This window comes from Vombatus ursinus, unplaced genomic scaffold (genome assembly GCF_900497805.2).
Source record: "Vombatus ursinus unplaced genomic scaffold, bare-nosed wombat genome assembly UNPS02014786.1, whole genome shotgun sequence".
In the NCBI taxonomy this organism is placed as follows: domain Eukaryota; kingdom Metazoa; phylum Chordata; class Mammalia; order Diprotodontia; family Vombatidae; genus Vombatus; species Vombatus ursinus.
In genome coordinates this window covers 1,406,864-1,431,347 of record NW_020954564.1, presented here as the reverse complement: position 1 = coordinate 1,431,347, position 24,484 = coordinate 1,406,864, and the positions used below count along the sequence as shown (strand labels likewise).

At 41.5% G+C, this 24,484-nt stretch overlaps 1 protein-coding gene and 1 pseudogene across 1 annotated transcript; one reads left to right on the top strand and one right to left on the bottom strand.

Annotated features, from left to right (window-relative positions):
• Nucleotides 1-933: 933 nt before the first annotated feature.
• LOC114047080 (proteasome inhibitor PI31 subunit-like) lies at nt 934-23,732 on the bottom strand. The gene is made up of 7 exons (XM_027867785.1): nt 23,489-23,732; nt 19,589-19,741; nt 18,097-18,179; nt 13,560-13,745; nt 3,949-4,002; nt 2,395-2,553; nt 934-1,861 (listed from the first exon to the last, which is right to left on the bottom strand). Exons 1-7 carry the CDS (start codon nt 23,615-23,617, stop codon nt 1,810-1,812), a joined length of 816 nt encoding a protein of 271 aa, XP_027723586.1. The 5' UTR covers nt 23,618-23,732; the 3' UTR covers nt 934-1,809.
• Nucleotides 23,650-24,484, top strand: part of LOC114046969 — a 71,785-nt pseudogene continuing 70,950 nt past the window's right edge.

The following is a 24,484-nucleotide window of genomic DNA, read 5'->3' as shown; positions in this document are numbered from 1 at the left end:
TTTTATGTTTCTTTCTTCTCTAAAATTTGGACGAATTTAAGAGATAATGTGAAAATGAAAAAGCACTGATCCTAATCCCACACATCTTCAATTTCTCTCCCAAAGCTGTACACACTGTCTCGATCATGTATCATTCGGTCAAGCACTGCCAATCAGTAAGAATACCTAAGCTCTACTTTTAGCTTAATTACCTTAATGTGGGATCTGAAGCAAATTTACTTCATCTTCCAGGCCTTAGCTCCACTAGAAAATGAAAGAGGCAGGGGGGCATACTCATTTTGTTGGAAAAGTAGTAGACTAGGGGTGTGGTATATTGCATACAATGTCAAACCCAGTGCCTCTTTTGCTCTTTTGGTTGATTTTACTTAAATGTTTTTCTTAGAAAGTGAGGCTCAGGGGGATGTCATATATCTGGAAATAACTTATGTAATACAGAAGGCATCAATAAAGCTTTAAAAAATAAAATTAAAATGAATGGGTTGCTTTGATTGGAGAATGTCAAACAAACTGATACATGAAAGATGCACTGTAAGAAATAATGAATAGAAGAAATTCAATGAAACATCTGGAGACATTAGCAGAAACTAATGCAGTAAGAAATAAGCAGAACCAGGAAAACAATATGTATGGCTACGACATTATAAACAAAAACAGTGAGTACTGTGCAATTATAACTCACTTTGGTCCTAAGGGATTAGAAAATGAACCTCCTTCCATCCTGTTAGAGAGGTAAAAAGATAAGACACTGTGCGTATAAATTATTGCATATGTTCTCAAATGCCATTGATACATTGGTTTGCTTAACTTTTTTTGTTTACAAGGGAAGAATAACTGGGGAGAGCAACAGGAGCAGAGAGAGATATATCCAAAAATCATTAATGTAAAAACAAAAGACACCAACAAAATGTTTAAAAGTAAATAAAAATGAAGGCATTTGATTAGATGATTTCTACTTTATCAAGGATCAAAAGTGTTTTCCAGAACTAATGAACACTGAACAAGTCTAATGACTTAGGATGTATTGCCCAATAGTACAGTACTATAAAAGCTCTGGTCTTCATTTCTTTCTCACTCTGATCTCCAACTCAGGTCTGGCTGAGCCCCATCATGGACAGCAATCCCAGGCTCCAACAAGTAAAAATCAGTAAAATTTGTGTTCCCAGTTCTCTTCTCCTCTCTTCCCAAATCATCCACATTGCCTCTACTAGACAGATTGCAGCTACACATTTCCATCCACAGCAAATGAAATGGGGATTAAGCCTCAGTAATGGAAGCAGCAATAGTAATTTATGAAAGAAAAAGCATGTGAAAATTATACAAAGGCACACATCGGGGAAAAGAAAGGGAAGGCTAGTCTAAGAATCATAAAACATCAAAGCCTTTTTGTTTTGGAGGGAACACGATATGCATTTAAGAAAAAAAGTGGAAGACTGACCCAACAACACAATTTTTGTATTGACATTTGAGTTCTTAATAATACATCAAATGCTTTCTGTCCTTAGAACACTGCAACCAGGATTGAAGCAGGAATGAGGTCACACACTGCCAAAAATTTCCTATGGGAACCAGAAGTTGGTGATGAAAGAGATAAACACGTTGACTTCTCTTCTTGATTTACAAGCAGTGAGTTTTTTCAAGGCAGAGGTGGAGAATGGATGGTGCTTTGGTAATTGTGGGGATGGGCAGATAATTCCAGCTGATCTTCCAACCCATTAGAGGATTCCTAAGCTCCAGAACTGGATGAAAACTGATGATCTTGGTTCAGCTCTATAAGGATGCTCAGGCTGGGATGTTACATTTTTATGGCCTTCACATGAACATGTCATCATAGCCTGGGGGTGGGAGATGATCTGGACTGGGTCTGTAATGAAAATAGCAGTGGTGAATTTGGGGAGGAGGAGGGATTGATAGTTCCTTGAGTGACCAGAAGTCATAAGAGCAAAAGATCATAAGATTATAGGATTAGAGCTGGAAGAGACCTTTTAAAGGCCATATATTCTAACTTTTTCATTTCACAGTTAAAGAGACTTGAGGCCCAGAGAGTTATAATGACTTAGCCAAGGTCACACAGGTAAGAAATAGCAGAGTCAGAATTTGAACCCAGGTCCCCTGACTCCAGATTTAGTACTTTCTCCATAACAGTTCACATACTAAGGGAAGGAACCTTCTCATTTATCCATAGTTACCCCTGGCTTATGCCCGTCATGGGAAAAGTATCGGGGAAAGCTCCACAAAGTCTAGAGGTAAGCTTTTGACACTGGAGGTAGGCTGTGCAGGGCTGAATAGAAATGAGAGGAACAGAACAGGCTGCCTTTGATTGCACACTACTCCGTGATCAAATCCAGGGGCCCAATTCTCCTGCCATTTAAGGTAAGGCACTCATTAAATACTTACCCGGATGGACTAGTTCCAATGGGGCCAAAAGGATCAAATCGAGCTCCTGGAGGAACAGCGCCTGGAGGAAGCCGGTTGGGGAGTCCGGAAGATGGGTCAATGAGAGCTCTTGGGAAACCAGATCTCAGGGGGTCCAAAATCATACCACCTCTCTGACCCCTGAAGCAAGAAAGAAATAAGGGTGAGCAGTGGGCAAAGGTAAAGGGTAGGGAAAGATGTTGCCATTTTGTTCCTATCTTGTTGGACAGACAGGAAGTTTGGCTGTGATAGGCAAAGATGAGATGCAAATATGGCTGGACAACTACATACCAATAAAGTGGTAAGTGTAGAAGAGCACACCCTATTGATTGAAATATGAATCTGGCTCTGAATTTGTGTCCTCAGTCCTGAAGGGCAAATCCAATTCTGTAAGGCTACATGAGTCAACAGTAACATAAACAAAAAGAATCACCTCTATATTCTAGAACAAGGGTGTTCAATGCACCTAAAGGTAGGAGTCAGAAATTCACCAGTGTCATCAGCAAAGGGCCACAATCAATTTTTGAATGAGTATGAAAAATGTTCTATCTACTTTTGGTTCATTAGATTGCCCTCGTGTGTTGCCACATTGTCATATTTTATGCCTTCTGAAGAACACAGCATTACTAAACCACAGCATCAATATAACTCAAAATGGCAATTTATTTCTTTTTCATGTTTGCATTAGGATCTGCACTGTAAGCTCTGAAGATCCACATCTGGTCCTAAAATGGGAAATTGGCCACCACAACTCTGGTTCATCTGCCTTACGCAATTCCATATATGTGAACTTTCAGAGGAGGGGAGACTGAAACTTACGTTTCCAAACTTGCATGCAGAGCCACTAGGTCCCCCACACCCCACGCCCCATCTTTTTTCCCTAGAAAGAGATCCCAAAGTTGGCATCAACTTGCAAAAGAGGTTAATATCTAATCCAAATGAATTGATAAAGAAAGGAATCATAAGGGAGAAGCAAGTGAACAAGGTTATCCAATAAAACTCAGGGGGAAATCACAAAGTATTCATTTATAGGATCTAAGGCTACTATAGGACCAGTTCCTGCAATGTGGGATCTGACACCAATGATTTGTAAATGGCCCATGAGGCTTTCTAAGAAGGGCATCTACTTGAACTTCCCTGGGTCTGGTAACTAATCACACACCCACTGTTCTTTTCAAACTCAGTATCCCTGTCAGGTAAGATCATTTTACATACCCCCATTTTGTATGTGGGGAAAATGGAGCTAGGAATCAGTGGTATAGTTGCTTACATTCCCCCCGCCCTCAAACTTCCCCTCCAGAGTTGCTGAATGTTAGGTCTTGACACCATTTTCCATCTCACTGTCAAACAAAAGCTCTCCTTCCCAAAGTTGGGTGTCAAGAGCAGGACGAGCTATAATTATTTCTGATTTGTTCAGTTCCTCCTACCTCTTCCACTCTGAACCATGACTGAATTGCTCTAAAATTAGAAGATGAGCTGTAGGCAGGGAAAGCCTTGAAAGCAACCTGGAGCTGCCACCTCCCCAGCCGCACTCACCCTAAGGGGTCCAGGTCCTCTCCCCCAACAGCAAATGGACCCAGGGGATCACGCCTGAAACAAATGAAACACAATTATGCCAGAGCCAAGGGGATGTGCAACTTCAGCCCAGCACCTGTGGGAGGGGACAGGGTCGAGCATAGTGGCTGAGGAGGCAGGGAGAATATGCACATAACTCTGGCAGTTGGAAAAGAGACAATGGCAAGCATTTTGGCCTTGGAGGGAAGAGAGCATTCAAAAGACCAAAAGGTCCTTATAGTCCAGAGGTGACAATGCCATTTAGCTAGTTTCTTGGGGCACAGGCCTGTTCTCTCCTGATCCTAGGTAGCCTTTAGTTCTGCTTAATGTAGGATTACTTTTTTTAAAAAAAGCTACAAATTAAAGTCCTGAAAAACTCACAAACTGGTGCTGTTCCAGTCAGCTCCTACTAATGAGCCAGGAAGGATTTTGTGGTTTAGAGTAGATGCAGGTATGTTTACAAGGAAGGGGGGTTTTATTGATCCAGGTCACTGTTCTGACAAGCCATCAGCCACAGAGCACCTGTGACCAGGATAAAGTTTCTGGTGGCCACTACCATCATGCTTCTAGTGCTAAATCCTCCATAAGTCTCACAATAGCTGTTATTCACTCTGAGCTAATAATAGAGTTGGGGCAGGGGTGAGAGAGAACAAAAAACATGAAAGGACAGTTAAGAGGGGTCATACCCATAACATTCACACTTGAAAACTGATACAAAGTAAATAAGAGGGTCTTTGGACAAATACATATATGATATACTTGGGGTCTTCTTAGCTTTCTACTGGATGTGGTCTAAAGGAGAATCCTGGGGGAGATTGATTACCTACTGGATACTGTAGGCAGCAAACTTGCTTTCATCTTAAAATTTTCTATTATCACTAATTTTATCTTCTGGCTCTCAGTGAAACCAAGCATCCTCCTGATGACAGTTTCCCTGGCCTTCCTTTTCTAGAATTTGTTACACTCTCATTCATTTGCACCCCCTCCCACTCCCTGGTTGAGGGGGGCAGTTGGAATACTCCTTGCTCCCCCCACTGCCACTTCCAGGTTTACCTTCTACCATCACCACTCAGTTATCTCATCTCACCTGAGCCCTCACTGTAGCAAGGTAATCTTTTTATAACTTCCTAATTGACTCACCATCCCACTCACCACAATGGCTTTTCCAAACATTTTCATTCCTCCTTAGACATCTCACAGACCCTCCTCCCCTCTCCACCTTCTCAGTGAGAACCTTGCCTCATATTTCATCCTGGTCATTTGCTGAAAACTTCCTCTTCTCCCCTCAACTCACATCTCCCAGAGGCTTTTTGCCACAATCACCAACTTTACTCATCTCACAAGGTAGTCCCTTCTCCTTACCAAAGCAACCCCACCCCTCTAATATACAAAAATGATCCCGTTCCATCCCTTCTTCTCCAGCAGACTGCTCCCTCTATCATCTCTACTCACTTATCTTTGATCTCTGTCTACTGCCTGCAAACATGCCAGTCCTCAAAAACTCTCACTTGATATCCATGCTTGCTAGCTGTAGGCCCACATCACTTTCTCGTTTCGTGGCTCAATTCCTTGAGAAGGTCTTCTTACAATAGGTGCCCCCATTTCCTTTCTCTCACTATATTCTCAACTTTTGTTTGAGCTTTCTGGCTTCTGACCTCATTATTCAACTGAAACTTCTCTCTCCAAAATTACCAAAGACTTCTTAATTATCAGATCTATTTTCAATCCTCATCCTTCCTGACCTCTCTGCAGCTTTTGATATCGCTGATCACCCTTGCTCTTCTTGATACTCTCTTCCTTCTAGGGTTTTCATGACACTACTCTCTCCTTTTTCTCATTTCTGCAGTGTTAGCTACTGCAAAATTCACAGCCCATTTGAAAGACGAAGCAGGTGACTTATGATATCTATCCTCCTGGGATGCTATTATCTTTAGTATTGTTTTCCAGGCAGCATGAAGCAGATATCCATTGTATCAAGAGAACCTAGGTTTCTTCCCCTGCTTCATCTGCAATTTTTGACCACTGGACAGAAGGTATGTAACTATGATGACAGGGAATATCAATGGATGGAGGTATGTAGGCATGCATATATATAAATTAAAGCAAGACTTGAACACTGTAGGTACACAAATATTTGACTGATATGTGCCATATCTATCTATAACAGACAATACACCTCAAATGAGATTTCCTTGGAAAAAATGTATAGCTATGCACTGAAAAATAAGACTAAGTCTCATTCATATTTCATATGTCAGATTCTGGGAAAATATTTGTTTCATATTTATTCTACTTTATATACATGACTAAGAATCAGAAGATTTAGGTTAGATTTCTGGTTTTTCCAGTTATTTACTGTTTGACCATGGGCAAGGCACAACTCCTCAGAACCTGTTTTCTCCTTTAAAAAATAGAGATAAAAATCCTGTATCACCTACTTCACGTGGACATCATGAAAAACCCTTTGAAAATTGTAAAGTAATACAGAAATGTGAGCAGTCATGTAGGTACATAAACTATTCTACATTTATCTTGCACTTTATAGTTTAATTTGGCATCTTCACAACATTTGATATCTCCTTTGACCTCATAACCACTTAGGTGGCATTATCCCAATTTTACAGGTAAGAAAACTGAGGCCCAAAAAGATGAAGTTACTTGCCCCAAGATCATACACCAATAAGTAGCAGAAATAGGTCTTAAACCCAGTCTTCTAACTGCATTTCCTCTTTCCACTATACCATGTTGCTGTGAGTGTATAGATAAACATACAATAACAAATGACTAAAAAGGGAGGAAGGAGGCAGGAAATAGGAATATCCCCAATATGCCCTAGCAGATTCAAGGTTCTGAGGTGATCAGGCACTGAAAAAAACTGAGAAACACCATTCTATATCCTTAGGGTATATTCAGGTCAAGTTTTAGTGGAGAACAGCATTTTCCTGCCAACATCAATTTAAAAGAAAAGTCATCCTTTTCAACCTCTTCCTTTACCTTCATTACCTAAAGGTTGAAAGCATTTGCTTTCTTGGTGTCATAAGAACCTTTTAATGCTTCCTGTCAGAGATGCTGCAAAAGGGACTGGGTGGGAGATTGGATTAGATAACCTTTAATCATCCCTTCTAAGATTCTGATTCTAAGCAAAAACCAGCCGTGGAATGTCTTGTTTCCTGGGGAATTTTGTAGACTAATGGCTAGCTTCTACCCTAGATAAAGCTGCTAAATGTCTATGGCTCATCAATAGCAAGAGGTCCTGTGCTAAAAGCCCTAAGACCCTGCAGGACAACACATATCATATGTCAAAGCCTTGATATATGTACTACCTGGCATACAATTAAAGACACCAGCTTAGATAAGAGTTTTTATCCTTTATTTTAAAAAATCATCTATAATTAGAGGATACTGAAGTATGTAGGAAGGGTAAACATAAACAGGACGTATATGAACATACAGAATACAGGCATAAGGGCTACACACCTAGTTCTGCCCTTTTCACTGTTGAACCTATGGCCACTTGGTGATTCTATGTATTCTAGCTCAAGGTCAGTTTGATGAAAACATTACAAATTAAGTCCTAAGTCCCAAGGGAAGAAAAGCTAAATGGATTTTTGAATCTGTAAGCAGGATTAAGGGCTTATATATTCAGTCTGGATGTACCCCATGTATTCTCAGCTTAGAATGAAATCACCACTCCTATTCTTTTATGAGGGAAAGCTACAGGCTTTTAAGCAAGGGGATAAGAATATTATTATAGGATCACAGAATCTTGGGAAAAGGACCTTAGAAGTTCCCTAGCCCAAACAATACCTGAAACATGAATTCCACCCCACTCCCATCTTACAAAATCCCTGAACAAGTGATCATCTAGCCTATGTCTGGATACCTTCAATAGTGAGGAGCATCTGGTTCTCCCTAGTCTGTTCCAATGTTGGGATATTTCGAATGCTTAGGAAATTCTTCCTCAAAATGAATTGAAATCGGCCTCCTTATAATTTTACTGATTCCAGGGAAGCCAGTGGAACAACTCTTCAGATATTTGAAGATTTCAATCAAGCCTGACCTCTTACCTCTTCTCAAGGCTAAACAGTCCCATTTCCTTTAAGTAATCATTATATGATGCTGTCTGACTCCTTTCCCATTCCGGTCACCCTCTTCTGGATGTGTTTCATCTTGTCAATGTTCCTTCTAAAATATGGCACTCACAACTGGGCACAAAGTCCAGATGGGCTCTGAGTAGATTAGACCCCAGAGTAAAATGCTCTTAAAAATGGAATGTAGGGAACAGGGACGGGAGACAGATAAGTCTCCCAAGGCATAAAATTTTCTTTAGATTATTAATTAATCTGAATACATGGCAAATCTCATTACCAAAACCTTGAAGGGGCTGTCCAAGTTTCTTTATTGCAGTGGAATCTGACTACGAAGACTACTAGATAAGGGCAAGAAATTCTTGGGTTGTATGGAGATTTTTATTGCAATACCATGAGACAAGTTTGTTTGCAAATAAAGGTTTGGCTGGATTTCTCTTAAGGCTACCACTTTAAAGATGCCAGCAGGAGCCCTAAGAGAAACAATCTCATTCTTTTGATATGGTAATCCCCCCCGCCAAAGGTCAGCCTTATGCTAGAATTAAAAAGAATCTGCCACCAATGCAAAGGACAAAGATATCATTTGGTCTGGAGAGGAAAAGGCTAAGGGGTGGCTGCTTCAGACTTTACAATTCGGGAACAACAGTGGTTGATAACTGTTAGCTCTTCAGGTCTGTGATGATGAACTGAATGAGGAGAAATGAGCATTGCCTATGATAGAATGGACTTGGACTCAGTTTAGATATGAGAATAAACCAGGGTGGGGAACCTGCAGCCTCGAGACCACATGTAGCCCTCCAGGTCCTCAAGGTTGGCCCTTTGATTGAATCCAAACTTCACAGAACAAATCCCCTCAATAAACTTTCTGACTATGAGCTGAGACAAAAGGACTGTTGAGGGAGATTAAGGAAGAGCTTTCCCTAATTAACCTGAATTCCTATGTGACATTAAGATTTACAAAGGAGGAAAAGTCTCATGTTATAGCACAAAAGACTGACCACATTGGACTTGTGTTCAACAAGCTATGGGTTTAAAATCTGGGTTTGACACTTACTACTAGCTGTGGCAAGTTAACTTGTTTTGAGCTTTAGTTATTTTCATTTAATGGGAATAATAATGTCCAGAGTTATGAGGAAAGTACTTTGTAAACGTCAAAGGCATTTAGAAATGTGAGTTACCATCATCCCTATCTGACAGATGAGGAAACTGAGGCACAGTAAGATTAAATGACATATTTGCAAGGTCACACAGATGTGACAGTCAGTGTTGGAACCTCTGAGACTCAAACCAATGCCCTCTCTGCCTTTACACCACACTGCCTCACACTGAAACAGACTTTCAGAAGCCAAAGAATATCAGGGCTGAAAGGGGCTTGAGAACATAGAATGTTAAAGCTGGAAGAGATGGACCTTATATATCTACAACCCCTCATTTTACAGAGCAGTCTTGCAAAAAAGGATTCCCCAAAACTCATCCCAACCAAATGTTTTCTTCATCTATATTCCCTCATACAGTTACATCATGAGGCAGGTGGCTACCAGCAGGTCTAGGTTAGACATCTCATTCACTTATAAGTTTCGTGATTTGAGGATGGTGGATGAACTGCTTTTGGGGGTAGACAATTCATTAATTCCTGGCTTAGGATTTTATACTTCTATCCGTAGCTTTCATAGCTTTTGGGGCTCAACAGCCCAGTATGGAATGGGAACTAGCTACTTCTACCACAGAACTCAAGTTAGCTGCTGCTTCTAGATCCCAGGGAGTTTCTGGCCTGTTAAATAGATGCCATTAAGATAAATTGTTAGCTGGCTTGCCCAGGGCTCTTTTGGCCCCAAATGACCCATGGTGGGAAAGAGGGAAAGAAAGAGGAAAGGGACTGTCATTTACTGATATGGGATCTCTCTCCAACTCGTGCTTTTGGGGATGCTGTAATTAACACCCCATCGAAGCCAGACAGGTGGCCCAGCTGCTGCTATTCCCTTTTTCTTTTCTTCCTTCCAGCCCCACCCTCTCCCAGGATGGGCATTTGAGGGGGAAATAAAAAGGTGAAAGTGTGTGAGCTTGGTTGCTAAGCAACTTGGCAGCTAGGTTATTATAATGGAATTAGTGTCATTATTGACATCTGTGCTGACAAAGGAGGGCGTGTTGGAGGGAGAGTCAGGGTAGGGTGAAAGGAGAGAATTCAACTATATGCAGAAGCACACAAAACAGAGAAGCTTAGTTATACATCATCCCAAGACTTGGAGAGTCTGCCATTGCTTGGGAGAGACTACATTATCATCCATTAGGCCCAAAGGAGACTTTTATTGATAAGAAGTTAAAATGTATTTCTTCTGGACTTATACCCTCTCATACCCAAATGGTTCCCTCTTCCTCATTGGGTAGGAATGTCTGCCTAGTACATAAACCTTCTTACCTCTGTTCCCATCTCTGTCTCACTGAATGAGTGGAACCAATTCCATCCTTTTTTCTGTTTTATCTCACCAGCCAGGCCCTAATATAAGGACTGAAGATTAAAATGCTTCCATGGTCTAAAATGGGTGTGAGTGAGGCGCTGCTAATGCTGGCAACTGCACTTGTCTCCGTGGTCTTCTATTCACTGTATGGAATGTCTATGGGTGCTGGGAGATGGGAGGGCACAGGAGACCTCCACACTCTTCCTCTAATCCATTCCGGAAGGTTGCCACCAGCCCAATTTTTCAATAGAACTGCTTTCCTGTTACTTTCTCTTTTTACTCTCATTCAAAAATCTTCAGAGACCCCTCCCTCCATTGCCCAAGCTAATATATCCCAGCTCCTTAACTTCGGATGGTCCTCTACAACAATTTGGGTCCCACTGAGTCGATGTGAGAGATTTATTAGCCCTGGATCTGGAGTCAGAGGATCTGGACTCAAGTCATGATTCTGCTACTTCTATTACCTGCGTGACTTTGGGCAAATCACAAATTCTCTGGGCCTCAATTTTCACATATACAAGTTGGATGTGGAGTAAATATGATAACCAAGGTCCCTTCCAACTCAAAATATTATGAATCCATCTTTTTTAGCCTTATCTTCCAGTCCTTCCTTACATGCATTTTCACTCTGATCAAACCAGCCTACTCATCAGCACCATTAACAAAAAAAACTTAATGATGAGTCTCAAAATAAATTGTGTTTACTACTAAATGGCAAGGTCACGTGCTCAGCAGCTGAGATACAAATCTTATGATGTTTTAGGAAGATCAAGATAAGACAAGTATACAAATAAGTATGAGACAAGACTGAATTGTGATCAGAGATAAAGGCAATATGCTCTGGGAGAACTTGAGGCAAAAGAGCTGCTTTCAGCTGATGGAACTGGAGAAGGTTTCCCTCCAAAGAGGAATTGGTGCCTAAATACAGTCTTTAAAGAGAAAGAAGGACAAGGGGCCAAGTGATGGGGATACAAAGATGGGTAACTCTGCCTCTCCCCCTCAAGAGCTTCATAGTCTAACTGGAGAAAAAAGGACATGTGCCCCAAAAGATGGACCACAGGGCTGAAGTGGTTGGGTGACTTTAGGGATTTGCTGACTGTTCAACAGGCTTTTTGAAGCCACTGTGTTTCACCTGATGTGAATGCTTTCTCCCCTCTACCAAAACTCTACCCATTCTTCAATGCCCAGCTCAGTCTCACCTCATCTAGATGCTTGCATAGATGGTTACAACCATAGACTAACACTACAGCAAAAACTATCTTTAACTTTGATTTAGTAGTTTCCTATACTTTGTTATGACATCTTGTATATGTTATTTATATTGACATATATACAACTCTATAATTAGGTTGTAAGCTAGTTGAGAGCAAGGAAATGATCCTAATTTTTCTGTGTTACTCTCAGCATAGTAATAAATACATAATGTTATACATGTGACAGAGCTTTTCAATATTTGTTGAATTACTGACTGATCTGTGTAAATATTCTGGCTTTATAACCTCTTATTTCAAATGGCTTGTGATCTGAAAAAAGTATAAGCTCCACCAAAAACCTGTCATGCAATAAATAGAAAGACTGAAAAAAAAAAAAAACAATTGGCAAAGAAACCACTCACTATGTATGAGTGATACCTTAAGGATTCTTTTAGCAAGCTAACAGTTTCAGGAACCCTCATTCCCATCGGAGCAACAGAATCTTGAGGCTGGCAGAGAGCTTAGAAATCTTCTAGTCCAATGCTCTCCTTTTTACAGAGGATGAAATTAAGTACCAGAGAACGGAAGAAACTTGCTCAGGGTCCTGGAATGGCAGAGCTGTGACTAAAATCCAAGGTTCTGGACTTCAATTTCAGGGCCAGGACAAAATCTCGAGAATCCCCATCTAGCATTCTTTCTACTTCAATGTGTCCTGTTGGGTCATAAAGCTCTTGCACATCGTGGGTGCCCCCAAAATACTTGCTGGTCTTGAGAAAGTAGCACTGGCCAATCTAGAATACTGCAGTAGGATTTTTATATTGCTTGAGTTTGTATTGACAAACAGGACCCTAAGGCAGCTGCTAATAACTCAACATCACCTGCAGAAACCAGTAGGGTTAAGAATTCTGGGCAATTAGAAGTTTCTAACTAGTCTCCATGACTCTAGTTTCTCCAGTCTTCAATCCATCAACACACAGCTGCCAATGTAATATTCCTAATGTTCATATATGTTCCCTTTCCTGCTCAAAAATCTTTAGTAGCTCCCTCCTGCCTAGAGGAGAAAAATCTAACTCCTTTTCCTGCCATTTATAGCTCTTCATCATCTGGTCCAACCCAGTCTTTCAACCTAGTTTCACCTTATTCCCCTTCACATCCCCCATGTTCCAGCACAAACTAGGCTACTTTTTCTAATCTCACTACTCTTATCCCCACTCCCAAGGCCCTGATTAGGCTGCCTCCACCACTGAAAAGCACTTCCTCCCAATTCCTGCTAAAGAAACCCTTTTCATCCTTTAAGGCCCAGCTCAGGGGCCATTTCCTCCCTCCAATGCAATCCAACAAGTGTTTATTTATTAAGCACCTACTTTGTGTGAGTTATATTTTATTGGGGAAATGTTCACAGATAATGTAAATATGTCATGTGTATGACAATTGAGGATACAGTGCTAATAAATAAGGGGAGGAAGCCAAACACTGACCTTGATTTCCCTCCAGCCAAAAGCTATATATCTCTCCTCAGAGTTTCTTAGAATATAGTCCAGATGTCTCCGTTCTTCCAATTATATGCTACTACTTTGTATTATACTTCTTTGTACACCTATTGTAGTCTACCCCCACACCCCTCCCAATGCCATAAGCTCCTAAAGTCTAGGTAGGGCTTATATCATTTTTGTGTCCCCAGGGGCCTAGCACAGTTGCTGGTCAATAGAAGGTACAGAAAGAGACAGAAAAGTGCCATTCAATTCTCTAATCCAATCAGGAAGAGGAACACAAGGACAAATGAATGCCTGAGTAATGGTAGGCTAGGACTTTAGATATGATTGCTACCTGCTCCATGCTGCCAACTCTGTACTTACCAAGGAGGTTGCCTGCTGGTGTGTGGGTGGTGAGGGGGAATACGGAGAGGGTCGTATTCTCTGGAGGTGGCAGGTGGAAACTCCCGAGAGGAACTGGCCAGATCACTTTTGCTCAAAGAGTTCTTGATGGGCAAAATGAGGCCTGATGCAATCCGTGTCTGGAGCTCTTTGCTGTTCTTGTAGACCCTGCGGGATCGAGAGGGGTAGTCAAGTAGAGGTACATTTAGCTGGCTAGCAACCTTAAAGATAGTTGACTTGTGGGCCGCCTGGCAGCTCCTGGGCAGGCGAGGAGCCTTGGTGCCCGGATGTGGTTTGGCCGCCTGGCGGCCCTTAGTGGAGGAGGTAATAGCCTGGCGTCTCCGAGTTTTTGGGCGACGCTTCTTCGGCATCTGATTTGCCCCTCCTCCTTTACCACCCCATTAGAAAGAGCTAAAGGGGGAGAGGCACGGGGATCTGAGTGGCACAGGGAGAGAGCATGTAGCTTTCAGCTGGCTGGCTCCCCCAGGACTCATCCACCAGCTCCCCATTGTGTGTTCATCTTATGTCATAGGCTGTATCACTTGGGAAAAGGTATGGAAGGGAAGCAAATAACTACAGGGAACAGGTCAATGTGTATGGCTCAAACCAGGCCAGGAGGTAGGACTTTAGAATGTTCTGGGCCAGGTTCTCATTCTAACTTAGTACATGTCCTAAGTTCATTAAACTTCTTCTAATTCTCTTCACCTATACAAGAAGAAGAACAGGCATTTCTTACTAATCAACTGCAGAAGGCTGCAATGTCTCAGGACCTAAGATGTGGATGCTACTACAAAGGCTTTAAAAGAATTATCTTCCCAAGTACCGTATATAAGTTCTGATTAAATTCTGGAATAGGAGTCAGGGGACCTATATTCTAGTCCTGGCTCTGATTCAAATAATTTGCTGTGCGACATCAGGCAAGCTCACTTTACTCTTAGCCTGTGTTCCTTTCTCTATATATGAAGAAGTAAGACATAATCTTGAAAGGTCACTTCCAGCTCCAATATTTTAGGATGCATGTAGTGTAGAACAATTTCTTACCATCAGGTATTTGAGTCCCTATATTGCTTCCTTTTTATGAATTATACTGGAAGGGACTTTTCCCAAAGTCCAGCATATCTTTGCGAAAACCTGGATTGTAGAAATGAAGCCTTATTTAAAAACTCCCCCTGATTCAAAGCAACAGTGAAGGAAGATTTCTTGTAATATCATTTGCCTTTCACTACCTAATTACATAATTCTAGAACTCTAAAAGATCTTAACAGATCACCTAGTATAACTCCCTCTTGCCTTTAATTTCTTCCCCCTTCAATCACTCAAAGAGATAACAAAATTATACTCCTTAAAGCACAGGTCTAACTCCATCATTTCCCAAATCAAAAACGTTCAGCAGTTCCATACTGCCTCCAAAACAAAATACAAAATCCTCAGTCTGGTACTCAATATCCTCCAAAATATGGCTTGATAGTCCTTATTTCATATTATCTCCCTTAACACACTCTGTTCCAATCAAACTGACCTATCTGTATTCCACATATGACATTCCCCCACCCCCATCTCTACGCCTTTGCACAAATAGCTCCCAAAATCTGGAATATACTTTTCATCACTTCTGCCTACAGAGTACCTTTGTTGTTCAATCATTACTCCATATGGAGTATTCTTGACAAAGATACTAAAGTGGCTTGCCATTTCCTTCTCCAGCTAATTTTACAGATGAGGAAACTGAGGCAAAGACATCCCCCCCACCACCATCTCTATGCCTTACTTCTTCATATATAGAGAAAGGAACACAGGCTAAGAGTAAAGTGAGCTTTACTCTAAATTTGCACAAATGGCTCCCAAAATCTGGAATATACTTTTCATCACTTCTGCCTACAGAATACCTTTGTTGTTCAATTATGACTCCATATGGAGTATTCTTGACAAAGATACTAAAGTGGTTTGCCATTTCCTTCTCTAGCTAATTTTACAGATGAGGAAACGAGGCAAACAGGGTTAAGTGACTTGCCCAGGGTCACACAGCTAGTAAGTGTCTAAGGCTGGATTTGAACTTGGGTCTTCCTGACTCCAGGCCCAATGCTCTATTCATCATACCACCTAGCTGGTCCTAGAATACCTAGCTTCCTTCAAAACACAGCTTTCAAGCCACTTTCGATATGGATCGTTTCCTTAGTTATCCTTAGTTATTAGCATATTCTCCCCTTGGAAATTACATTGTATTACTTTGTCTTTACTTGCATACATTTAACATGTCTAATTTAATGTAAGCTCATTGAAGTCAGGAACTGTTTCATTTTTAATCATTGTATCCCTCATACCTAATACAGTGCCCTGCATATGTTGAATTGAATTACTGATAGATTTATCTATAATATTTCCAGCAAGTGTTCACATTACCTGTGCCTAACTATTTCTCCAATGATGTCTGTAGTTAGTTTTCCTTCAATAATTATAGAGGAAATTTCTGTTTAGGTAGGGGTGGAGGCTAAATGATTTCTGAGGTATTTTTAAGCTCAGAGATTCTGTTAACTCACTTTCTTCGGAGGCAGTCCATTCCCTTTTAAGATAATTTTGATTGTTAAAAACTTTTTCCCTCTATTGAACTAAACTCTGCTTCCCAGTAACTCTTCCCCATTGGTTCTAGATTTTCTTCTGGAGTCACACAGAACAAGCCTTCTTTCTTTCCCAATGATAATCCTTCAGTTGTCTGAAGAAAATCATGCTATACTCTTCCAAGTGTTTGTTTTCTAAACTTAACAACCCCAGTTCCTTCAACTAATTCCTACTAGGAGATGCTAACAGGACTAGAAACCATCCTGGTTGTCCTGCTCAGGAAGAGAACAAATTAATTCATCAATGTTCTTCCTAAAATTCGGCACTCCAAACTAGGTACGATAACGCGGATGTGAACTGAGCAAGGGCAAAACACAAGCAAGGCTATATTCCCTTCCTCATTCTGGATACTGGACTGCTAGATATTAATAAAGTCTGATGGAGCAGGGGTTTATCTCCCCAGTTATACTAATCTGGCAATGGCAAAAGAAACCTACTGCTTCATCTAACGTGATGATGAAGACAGAGGTGCAGAAGAGCAAAGCATTTTCGTACTCACTTGCTCCTCACCATCTATAAATATCTGTAGTCTGATTGGCACAAGTCCCTCAAGCATAGTAGAGATGAGAAAATAGAAGCAAAGATAGATTAAAATGTACTAGCCTGTCCTGTTTTCCAGACTGTGGATGTTCTTTCATAATTGCTCTCCTCTATTTCTTCCCTGAGTGTCAGTTACAAAAGAAAAGAAGAGTTACGGTGGATCTATTCAAAATGTGGGTCCCTCCTCATCACCAGCTCTTAAATACCCATGCTAATGGATTGGTAAAGGAAACTTGTCCAGATAATTCAAAGGAAACAGGCACCATACCAATTCATTTCCCTCACTGTCTCATTCTGACTAGTTCCTGTATCTTGTGGTTCTTTAGAATTCAAGAATCAGCTTAAATCATATCATTTTAGGCTATTCTTATACGATTTTGGAAGCAAAGAACGTAGAAAGTTGGCCTGCCCAGGAATACATGGTATTTTAGAAAACTTCTCTTTCAACTTTCCCTTCTATTATTATACTTCCATCTCAAATAATTCTATGAGCATAGTACATAGTCAATAAGTGGCTAAATTCAATTTAATTGAACAAAAATTTATTGGGTCCTCTGACTGGGGACAAAGATTAATAAGACATAGTCCCTGAATTTCAGGAAGTATACAGTCTAGTTCAGGAAATTTGGCAGGCACAGAAATAACTCATATTAAGTCAGAATAGGAAAGTCCCACAAGGGAGGTACAAATACAGTGCTAAGGGGATACAGAGGAAGAAAGTATCATAAATAGAGACTGAAAAGTTAGAGAGGGAAACAGTGAAGATATACTTTGAATACGAACTGGGCCATAAAAAATGGACAGAAACCTTACAACTGGAGATGGGAAAGAAAGAGATTGTAAGAAAAGGTAACAATGTGTACAAAGATACAGAAATGGGAAAACCAAAGGAGTGTTTAAAGAATGGTTCATTATCTTTTATTGCTGGGTTAATTGTGAAAGAATTTGTAGTGAAGCAGGAGAGGTAGGCGGGAGCCAGATGTGGAGGATCTCCAAGATGAAAAACTAAGGAGCCTGGACTTTATCCTGAAAGTAACAGGAAGTGACATGATCAAGTTTGAGCTTTAGGAAAACTGAATAAATGATACAATATGAGGGTTAATAAATTTACCTGGCTTATGCAGGACATCCCAGAACTTTCTGAGGAAAGCCAGCCTGAGACTGCTGCTAATATATCATACATGGATAACTGAGAGCTTTAACAGCATCTGGGAGGTACATATCTAGGTTAGTTTCAAACAATTCTTTGGACTGTCTCAATCTCACCCAGTTCTATCCCATTATCCCACAATATCTTTCTACTAATTGTCTCATCTCTTCTTACCCTATTTGAGTGGCCTGGAGGGGCAATTATTGGAAGTACCTGTGGAAGTCACCCAGGTGTTCACCATCCACATAATCCTCCACATTCAGGGTCAAGTCCACCACCTGTTGTGACTTATACTCCTGGAGAACAGCAAAGGGAAAGAAAAGTTAGTGGGTCAGGAGGAGGTTGCCAGAGACCCAGAGGGAATCCAGGGCAAACTATCCCAGACTATCCAGGGGTGGGGAACCTGCAGCCTCAAGGCCACGTGTGGCCCTCTGGGTCCTCCAGTGCAGCCCTTTGACTGAATCCAAACTTCACAGAACAAATCCCCTTAATAAAAGGATTTGTTCTGTAAAACTTGGACTCGTCAAAAGGCGGCACCCAAGGACCTAAAAAGCCACATCTGGCCTCGAGGCTGCAGGTTCCCCACCCCTGATCCAGACACAAAAGACTGGCTGAGAAATCCCTAAGAGAAAATTTGAGAGTTTCTGAAACTTTGGAATGGCAAAGATCCAGTTCTAATCATTTTCCCTGATTCTGTCTTATGCTCTGGGCATGGCTACTCTGGCTTCAGGACTCCAGCTGGAAAGAAAAGTGGTTATATAAATTCAAAGGAGTATCCCCAAGGCAATCTCCTTCCCTCAACTGGTTTTTTTTTTTTTTTACACTAGTTTAAAGGCCGCCCTGTTTTCTGAATTCTCAGCGATTTTTCCAAAGAACATATATTATTTAGATGAGAACATAGGCACAATGATATCGGGACCCCCACTTCTTAAGTGAAATGAGCTTTCTATGTTTATTCATTGTTGTCTATAAAAATAGGACTTCCCTTTATTTGTCCTAAATCTACTTCTTTTAAAGTGTCAAGCAACTGTAGATTTGAGCTGGAAGAACTTTAGTGATTATCTAGTCCAATCCCTTTATTAGACACAGATGAGGGGATGGATACCCAAAGAGAGAAACAACTTACCTAAGGTCACATGGTTAAGGAGAAGAGCTAGGATCAGAACTGTCTTTTGACTCCAACTCTAGTGTGCTCTTTCCACTATATCATACTGCTACTTCAATATTGACCACAGCTCAGACATTATTGCCCTAACTGATCTTCTGCAATGACACCATTAACATACTATAACTAAATTGTGCTATAACCATGCCATTTACAGCACTGTTCCTATGAAGCTAACAGCTACCATAAAACATTATTCTGCTTAAATTCAGGTTCTAATACTATCAATTACCAATATTTGGTAGCATGTCAATGTGTTCTGGGGTCTGGATGCATAGGCTCACCCTATTCACATATCTTTTGTGATTAAAAAGTTTTTAGTCAGATACCTTTTGAGCCTTTGTTTATAGGCTGAAATAAGAGACCTCCTCCCTCACCATGAAAGTCCTGCCTGCCTGCCTTCCTCCCTTCCATCCCTTTGGATATAAACCTTGAAACTGTAGCAAATGAAGTAGATGCTCAATCCATTACATCTGGCTGGCTGTCATATCTCCATTTAGCAGGCTCCTGGAGGGTTGGGCTTAACAGCAGAGGACTCACCAAAGCATTGATAATCATGCTATCATCCACCATGATGGCCTTCAGAAGGAGTTCCTTTGAGTTATCTGTGGACTCATAGCGAAGGACATAAAGATCTTTATTGGCATTCCATCCATGTGGCAACAGCTCAGATTTCTTATCGTCTGGACCTGGCTGTGAAGATATAGTGGGCAGGGTATAAGTGAAAATGAGAATTTCTAGAGCTTTCTTAGTGGCAGGATAACTGCACACTTTAATGGTTTAAAAAATATGTGTAAGTTCCTGGGTATTCTGGTCAGTCAAATTTCCTCTGTGCAAAAACTCATCATATTGCACAAGACTGTGTAGAAAAGCAACTGAAAAAAAAATCATTTAGGTAGTCTTTTTTGGGGGTGGGGGCTAGGCAATGGGGTTAAGTGACTTGCCCAAGGTCACACGGCTAGTAAGTGTTATGTGTCTGAGGCCAGATTTGAACTCAGGTCCTCCTGAATCCAGGGCCAGTGCTCTATCCACTGCGCCAACTGGCTGCCCCAGGTAGTCTTTTTCTTTAATCAAATTGCCCATGGCTTTTAATTCCCATGCCAGTCAAGATTCTCTCTCTGAATAAAGATGACCAGATTTATTTTCCACATTAACAATTATGGAAGTTCTATGTATTGCATGAGAGTTATTCTTTGTGTTTTAAGGGTTATAACTAGAGATCATGCATTGGTATTTGAAAGATTTATTTAAAGGTACAGAATCCGTGTTGGTATTAGAAGGAATACTAGGGGCAGTTTGTTTCAAACCTCTTAAAAGATCATGGCACAGGGAAGTGACTTGCCTAAAGCCACACTGTCAGCCAGTGGCAGAACCAGAACTGAATCCAGGCTTCCAATCTCGTTTCTGCTACAACATCCTGACTAGGTGAATATTAACTTTTGCATATTTTGGGGTTCCCAGCCTTGGTTTTGCAATACCCCAAAGTGCTGGAATTGTTTCAAGGGATGTTGTGAAATTCTGAAATGAAAAAATTCTGAAAACATATTAGTACATTTTCTAAAAATACAGATCACACAGCACTTTCAGGAGGGGAATTAAGAGACAGAAAGGGGCTATGAAATCAAACAGCTGGGATACTACAAACCAGAAATTGCTAGGAATACCTGGAATATTTTCAGAATGATCTAGCTGGAAGACAAGTAGCCTCAGAGGCCTAAAAATGGCAGAAATGAAACTGAAGGAAACACAAGTGAAATTTAACAGCTTAATGAAAGTGAAAGAGAAAAAAAAAGTAGCAAAATATCATAGCCTGTTAGATTTTAATATGTTCAATTTTAAGTATCTGAAGATTACTTCAGGGACTCAGGGACTCTGACAAAGACAAAATATATTATAGTCAGAGTCCCTTTAATTTTTCTTTAGAACACATGCTTGTGGCTTTTAATCCCTGTCCCCAATCCAGATCTCCTTTCTGAATAAAGATGACTGCATCTGCTTGCTAAATCACCGTCTCTGTGTATCAATTAGGTGAAAAAATCCCACAGTGGGTAGGACAGATAACATACAACAATTTTTAAGATTGTCCCCATCTCTGATACTATCATCTTCTCAGCAATAAAAAGCCAAGGCCTGCTCCAGTATAAAAAAATGAAAGGAGGCCTGAGGGAGACAGACTGACCAGCTTCCTCATATATATTCCAGGAAAACTCTGAAGTTTGTGCCGGACTGATTAATGAACAAGAAATACACCAAGAAACTAGAGTAAGTTAATTCTTACACCCCAGAACTGTGTATTAGCTAAAAGCCTGAGGGGCAATAGGAAAGGGAGTCAATAGCAAAGCCAGTGCCAGCACTGCCAGATATAGGCCAGAGACATGCAGCTTTCAGGAAATCATGAATGAAAACTATCCAGATTTAAGAGAACCAGAGGGCAAAGCAAAGATTGAGAAAATCCACTAAACACTTCCTTAAAAAAAACAAAAAACCAACAAACAAAAAAGGGAAAAGTCCCAGGGACCCAATTCTGGAGCTCCTAGATGAAAAAAAAAATACTACAAATATCCAAAAAGAAGTTCAAATACCAAGAAACCACAGTCAGGATCACCCTAAGACCTGGCAGTTTCTACAAAAAAATTAAAGGTGATCTTGGAATACAACATTTTAAAAGGCCAAAGAGAGAACTTTACCCTGCAAAAGGGTAAAAGGCCAAAGAGAATAATTTATCCTGTGCAAAGCTGAGTGAAATCCTAAATGGAATAGAGGACTTTCAAGCATTTCTGATGAAGAGAGCTGTGAACTTTAAAATAAAACACAGGGGTCCAAAGAAAACTTAAAGGGAAATTTACTCAAGTAGTCTGAAGGATGCGTATGATGACGTAGTGCTAATATTCTACTGGAGAGAAGAAACAAGTAATCCTTTCAGATCCTTAGTATCTTTAAAGGGTATTGAAGGAGTTAAATAAGAAAAATAAGTGCAGCCTGGTTCTGTTCTGAAGGTTTGAAATGGGGAAAGAGATGGGGAGTTAAAAAATAATACAGTACAGTATGGAAAAGAGAAAGAAGGGGTAGAACTTGGTATTTCTCATAATTGGAGAGAAGAATATATTTTAAAAAATAACAAAATTTAAAAGGTTGTAAATGAAGGTGAGTAAAAAGGAAGATGTTTGGGCCTTGGGACCCACCCTGTGAGTGAGAGATTGAGAAAAAGAGAGAAAAAGCAAGAGAGAGAAAGAGAGAAAGACAGAGAGAGAGAGAGAGAGAGAGAGAGTGAGAGAGTGAGAGTGAGTGAGTGAGTGAGTGAGTGAGTGTTTCTCCTGCTCTCTAGTAAGGAAAGAGTAGGAATAAAGAGTAAGAGGTGGTGTGGTAAAATGTAAAGAGAGCTGGAGTTGGAGGACATGGGTTTGAATCCAGACTGGAGAAACCACTCACTTTTGGGCCACCATTTCCTCATCTAAATAAGGGTTAGAACTGACAACCTCTAAACCTTCTTCTAGCTATAAATCTATGATTCTATTCCAACTTAGTGTGAATGTATGTGAGGATTTTTAGGGGAAGGTGAGAAGGGGTAGTACATTGTGTGTGGGGGGTAAGGTTTGTAACTGTTTCAGGCACTTGCTCACTGTGAGAAGTAGGGGGAAGGAGGCTTGCTATACCAGTTTTCTAACTAAGTTAGTCACCTAGAATTTAATAGATATTATGTGCCAGGTACTGTGCTAAGCCCTAGAAATACAAAGAAAGGCAAAAAACGGTGCCTGCTCTCAAGAAGCTCACAGCCTATGGAGAGAGACAACACATAAACAACTATGTACAAACAAGATACATACAGAATAAACTTGGGATAGTCTCACAAGGCAAGCACTAAAATTAAAAAGGATTGGGGAAAAACTTCTTACAGAAAGTGGACCTTTGGATGAGACTTGAAGGAATTTGGGGGAGCCAGGAGGAAGAGATGAAGATGGAGAACATTCTGGATATCAGGGACAGTCAGTGAAAAAGATCAGAGATGGGATTTTGTGTGTTGGAGGAACAGCACGGGGAGGACAGTGCATGGATCAAAGAGCATGTGGAGACTGTGAAGTAGAGCGGTGTGCGTGGGCATCCCTACCAAGTCCCTGGTAAGGCAGGTGTGTGGCAGCCTGTGAACAGACACGGACAGCTGGGAGAGTGTGTTTCTAAGTGTGTCACAGGCTTGATGAGAATCAAGTGTAACTGCGTGGGGCTGGGGGGGGGGGGGGCGGCCGTGCCGGGTCCGGGGGGGAAGACGGCGGGCCGTACCTCCTTCCGGGTAAGGAGCGCGTCTTGGGGGGTGGGGGTGCAGGCCATACCAGGCTGCCCTTGCTCCGCAGCAAGGAGCCGGGCTACATGCACGCGTGTAGGCGCCGGGAGGAGCGCGGCGGGGGGCGATGGGGGAGGGGGCACCGGGCTGGGCCGGGGCTGTACCTGGTCGCCGGTGCCCAGGCCTCGGTAGCCCTGGGTGACGAGCTCCCAGTGCACAAAGCACACAAGCGCGTCCTGGCTGCAGGTGATCCCCGGCGCTGCCGAGGCGTAGAGCAATTCCAGGCCCGCCATGACTTCCTGGTATCCAGCCGCCTCCTACACAAATGTCAAGTCAGCACCACATCACGGTCCAACGGCCCCGGCCTACCGGCGGGCCCCGCCTCCGCGGCGAAAGAGAAACAACGCCCAGACTGCGCAGGCCCGGCCTCCCGCAACCAGGAGCCGGAAGGAACCCGAGGCTTCCGCTGGCTAAAAGGAATTCCCCTCACGTCCCTTACGGTTCGGCTCGGGCTGGTGCTGGTGTCTGTGTCGGGGAGCCTGAGGAGAGGCGGGACAGGAGGCAGGAGGGATGGCGGTGGGAGAGGGGCAGGGGCGCTCCCAGGATGCGAAGTGGGGCGTCGGTCTCAGAAGCTCCCAAGGAAGAGCTCGTGAGACCACCTGAGGTTGTGTTTTCAAGGAGGAAATTAGAAAGCTGGAGAGTCCCCCCCCCTTCCCAATCAGCTGTACGTGTATACTGAGACCGCCGCTTAGAGCAAATATCAAAATAGCACAAAGTTAGAAGGAAGAAAGAAAACGAGAGAAAAATGGAATGCATTTAAAACAACTACATTCAGACGTATTTAAACAAGTTGATGATGGAAAATGGGATTTGAATGGAAGGAAGGACATAGATAAAGACTAAAATAATTTAACATAGATGTAAATGCATTGCCATATTAATGAGAATCAGAAAGCCTAAAAATGCTTTTGTCAGCAAACACGACTTAAACACTGATTTTAAAACATAAGCTAGTTTGTAAAAATTTTATGAAGAACGACAAAACAAGGAGTGGAGGGAAAAATCATTTTACAGAAAATCGGCCAAGACAGTCAACTAAGCAGTCATTTTAAGGGCATTTAAATGAGAATTTTAAAAAAATGGAGGAATTCAAGAACAGA

What these genes read in the sequence shown, in the direction of transcription:
- LOC114047080 (XM_027867785.1), bottom strand. Translation starts at nt 23,617, where the DNA reads ATGGCGGGCCTGGAATTGCTCTACGCCTCGGCAGCGCCGGGGATCACC. An exon ending in CACCTGGGTGACTTCCACAG is followed by an intron (nt 13,746 to 18,096) that starts GTACTTCCAATA and finishes TCGATCCCGCAG; the next exon opens with GGTCTACAAGAACAGCAAAG. An exon ending in GAGGACCTGGACCCCTTAGG is followed by an intron (nt 2,554 to 3,948) that starts GTGAGTGCGGCT and finishes TTCTTGCTTCAG; the next exon opens with GGGTCAGAGAGGTGGTATGA.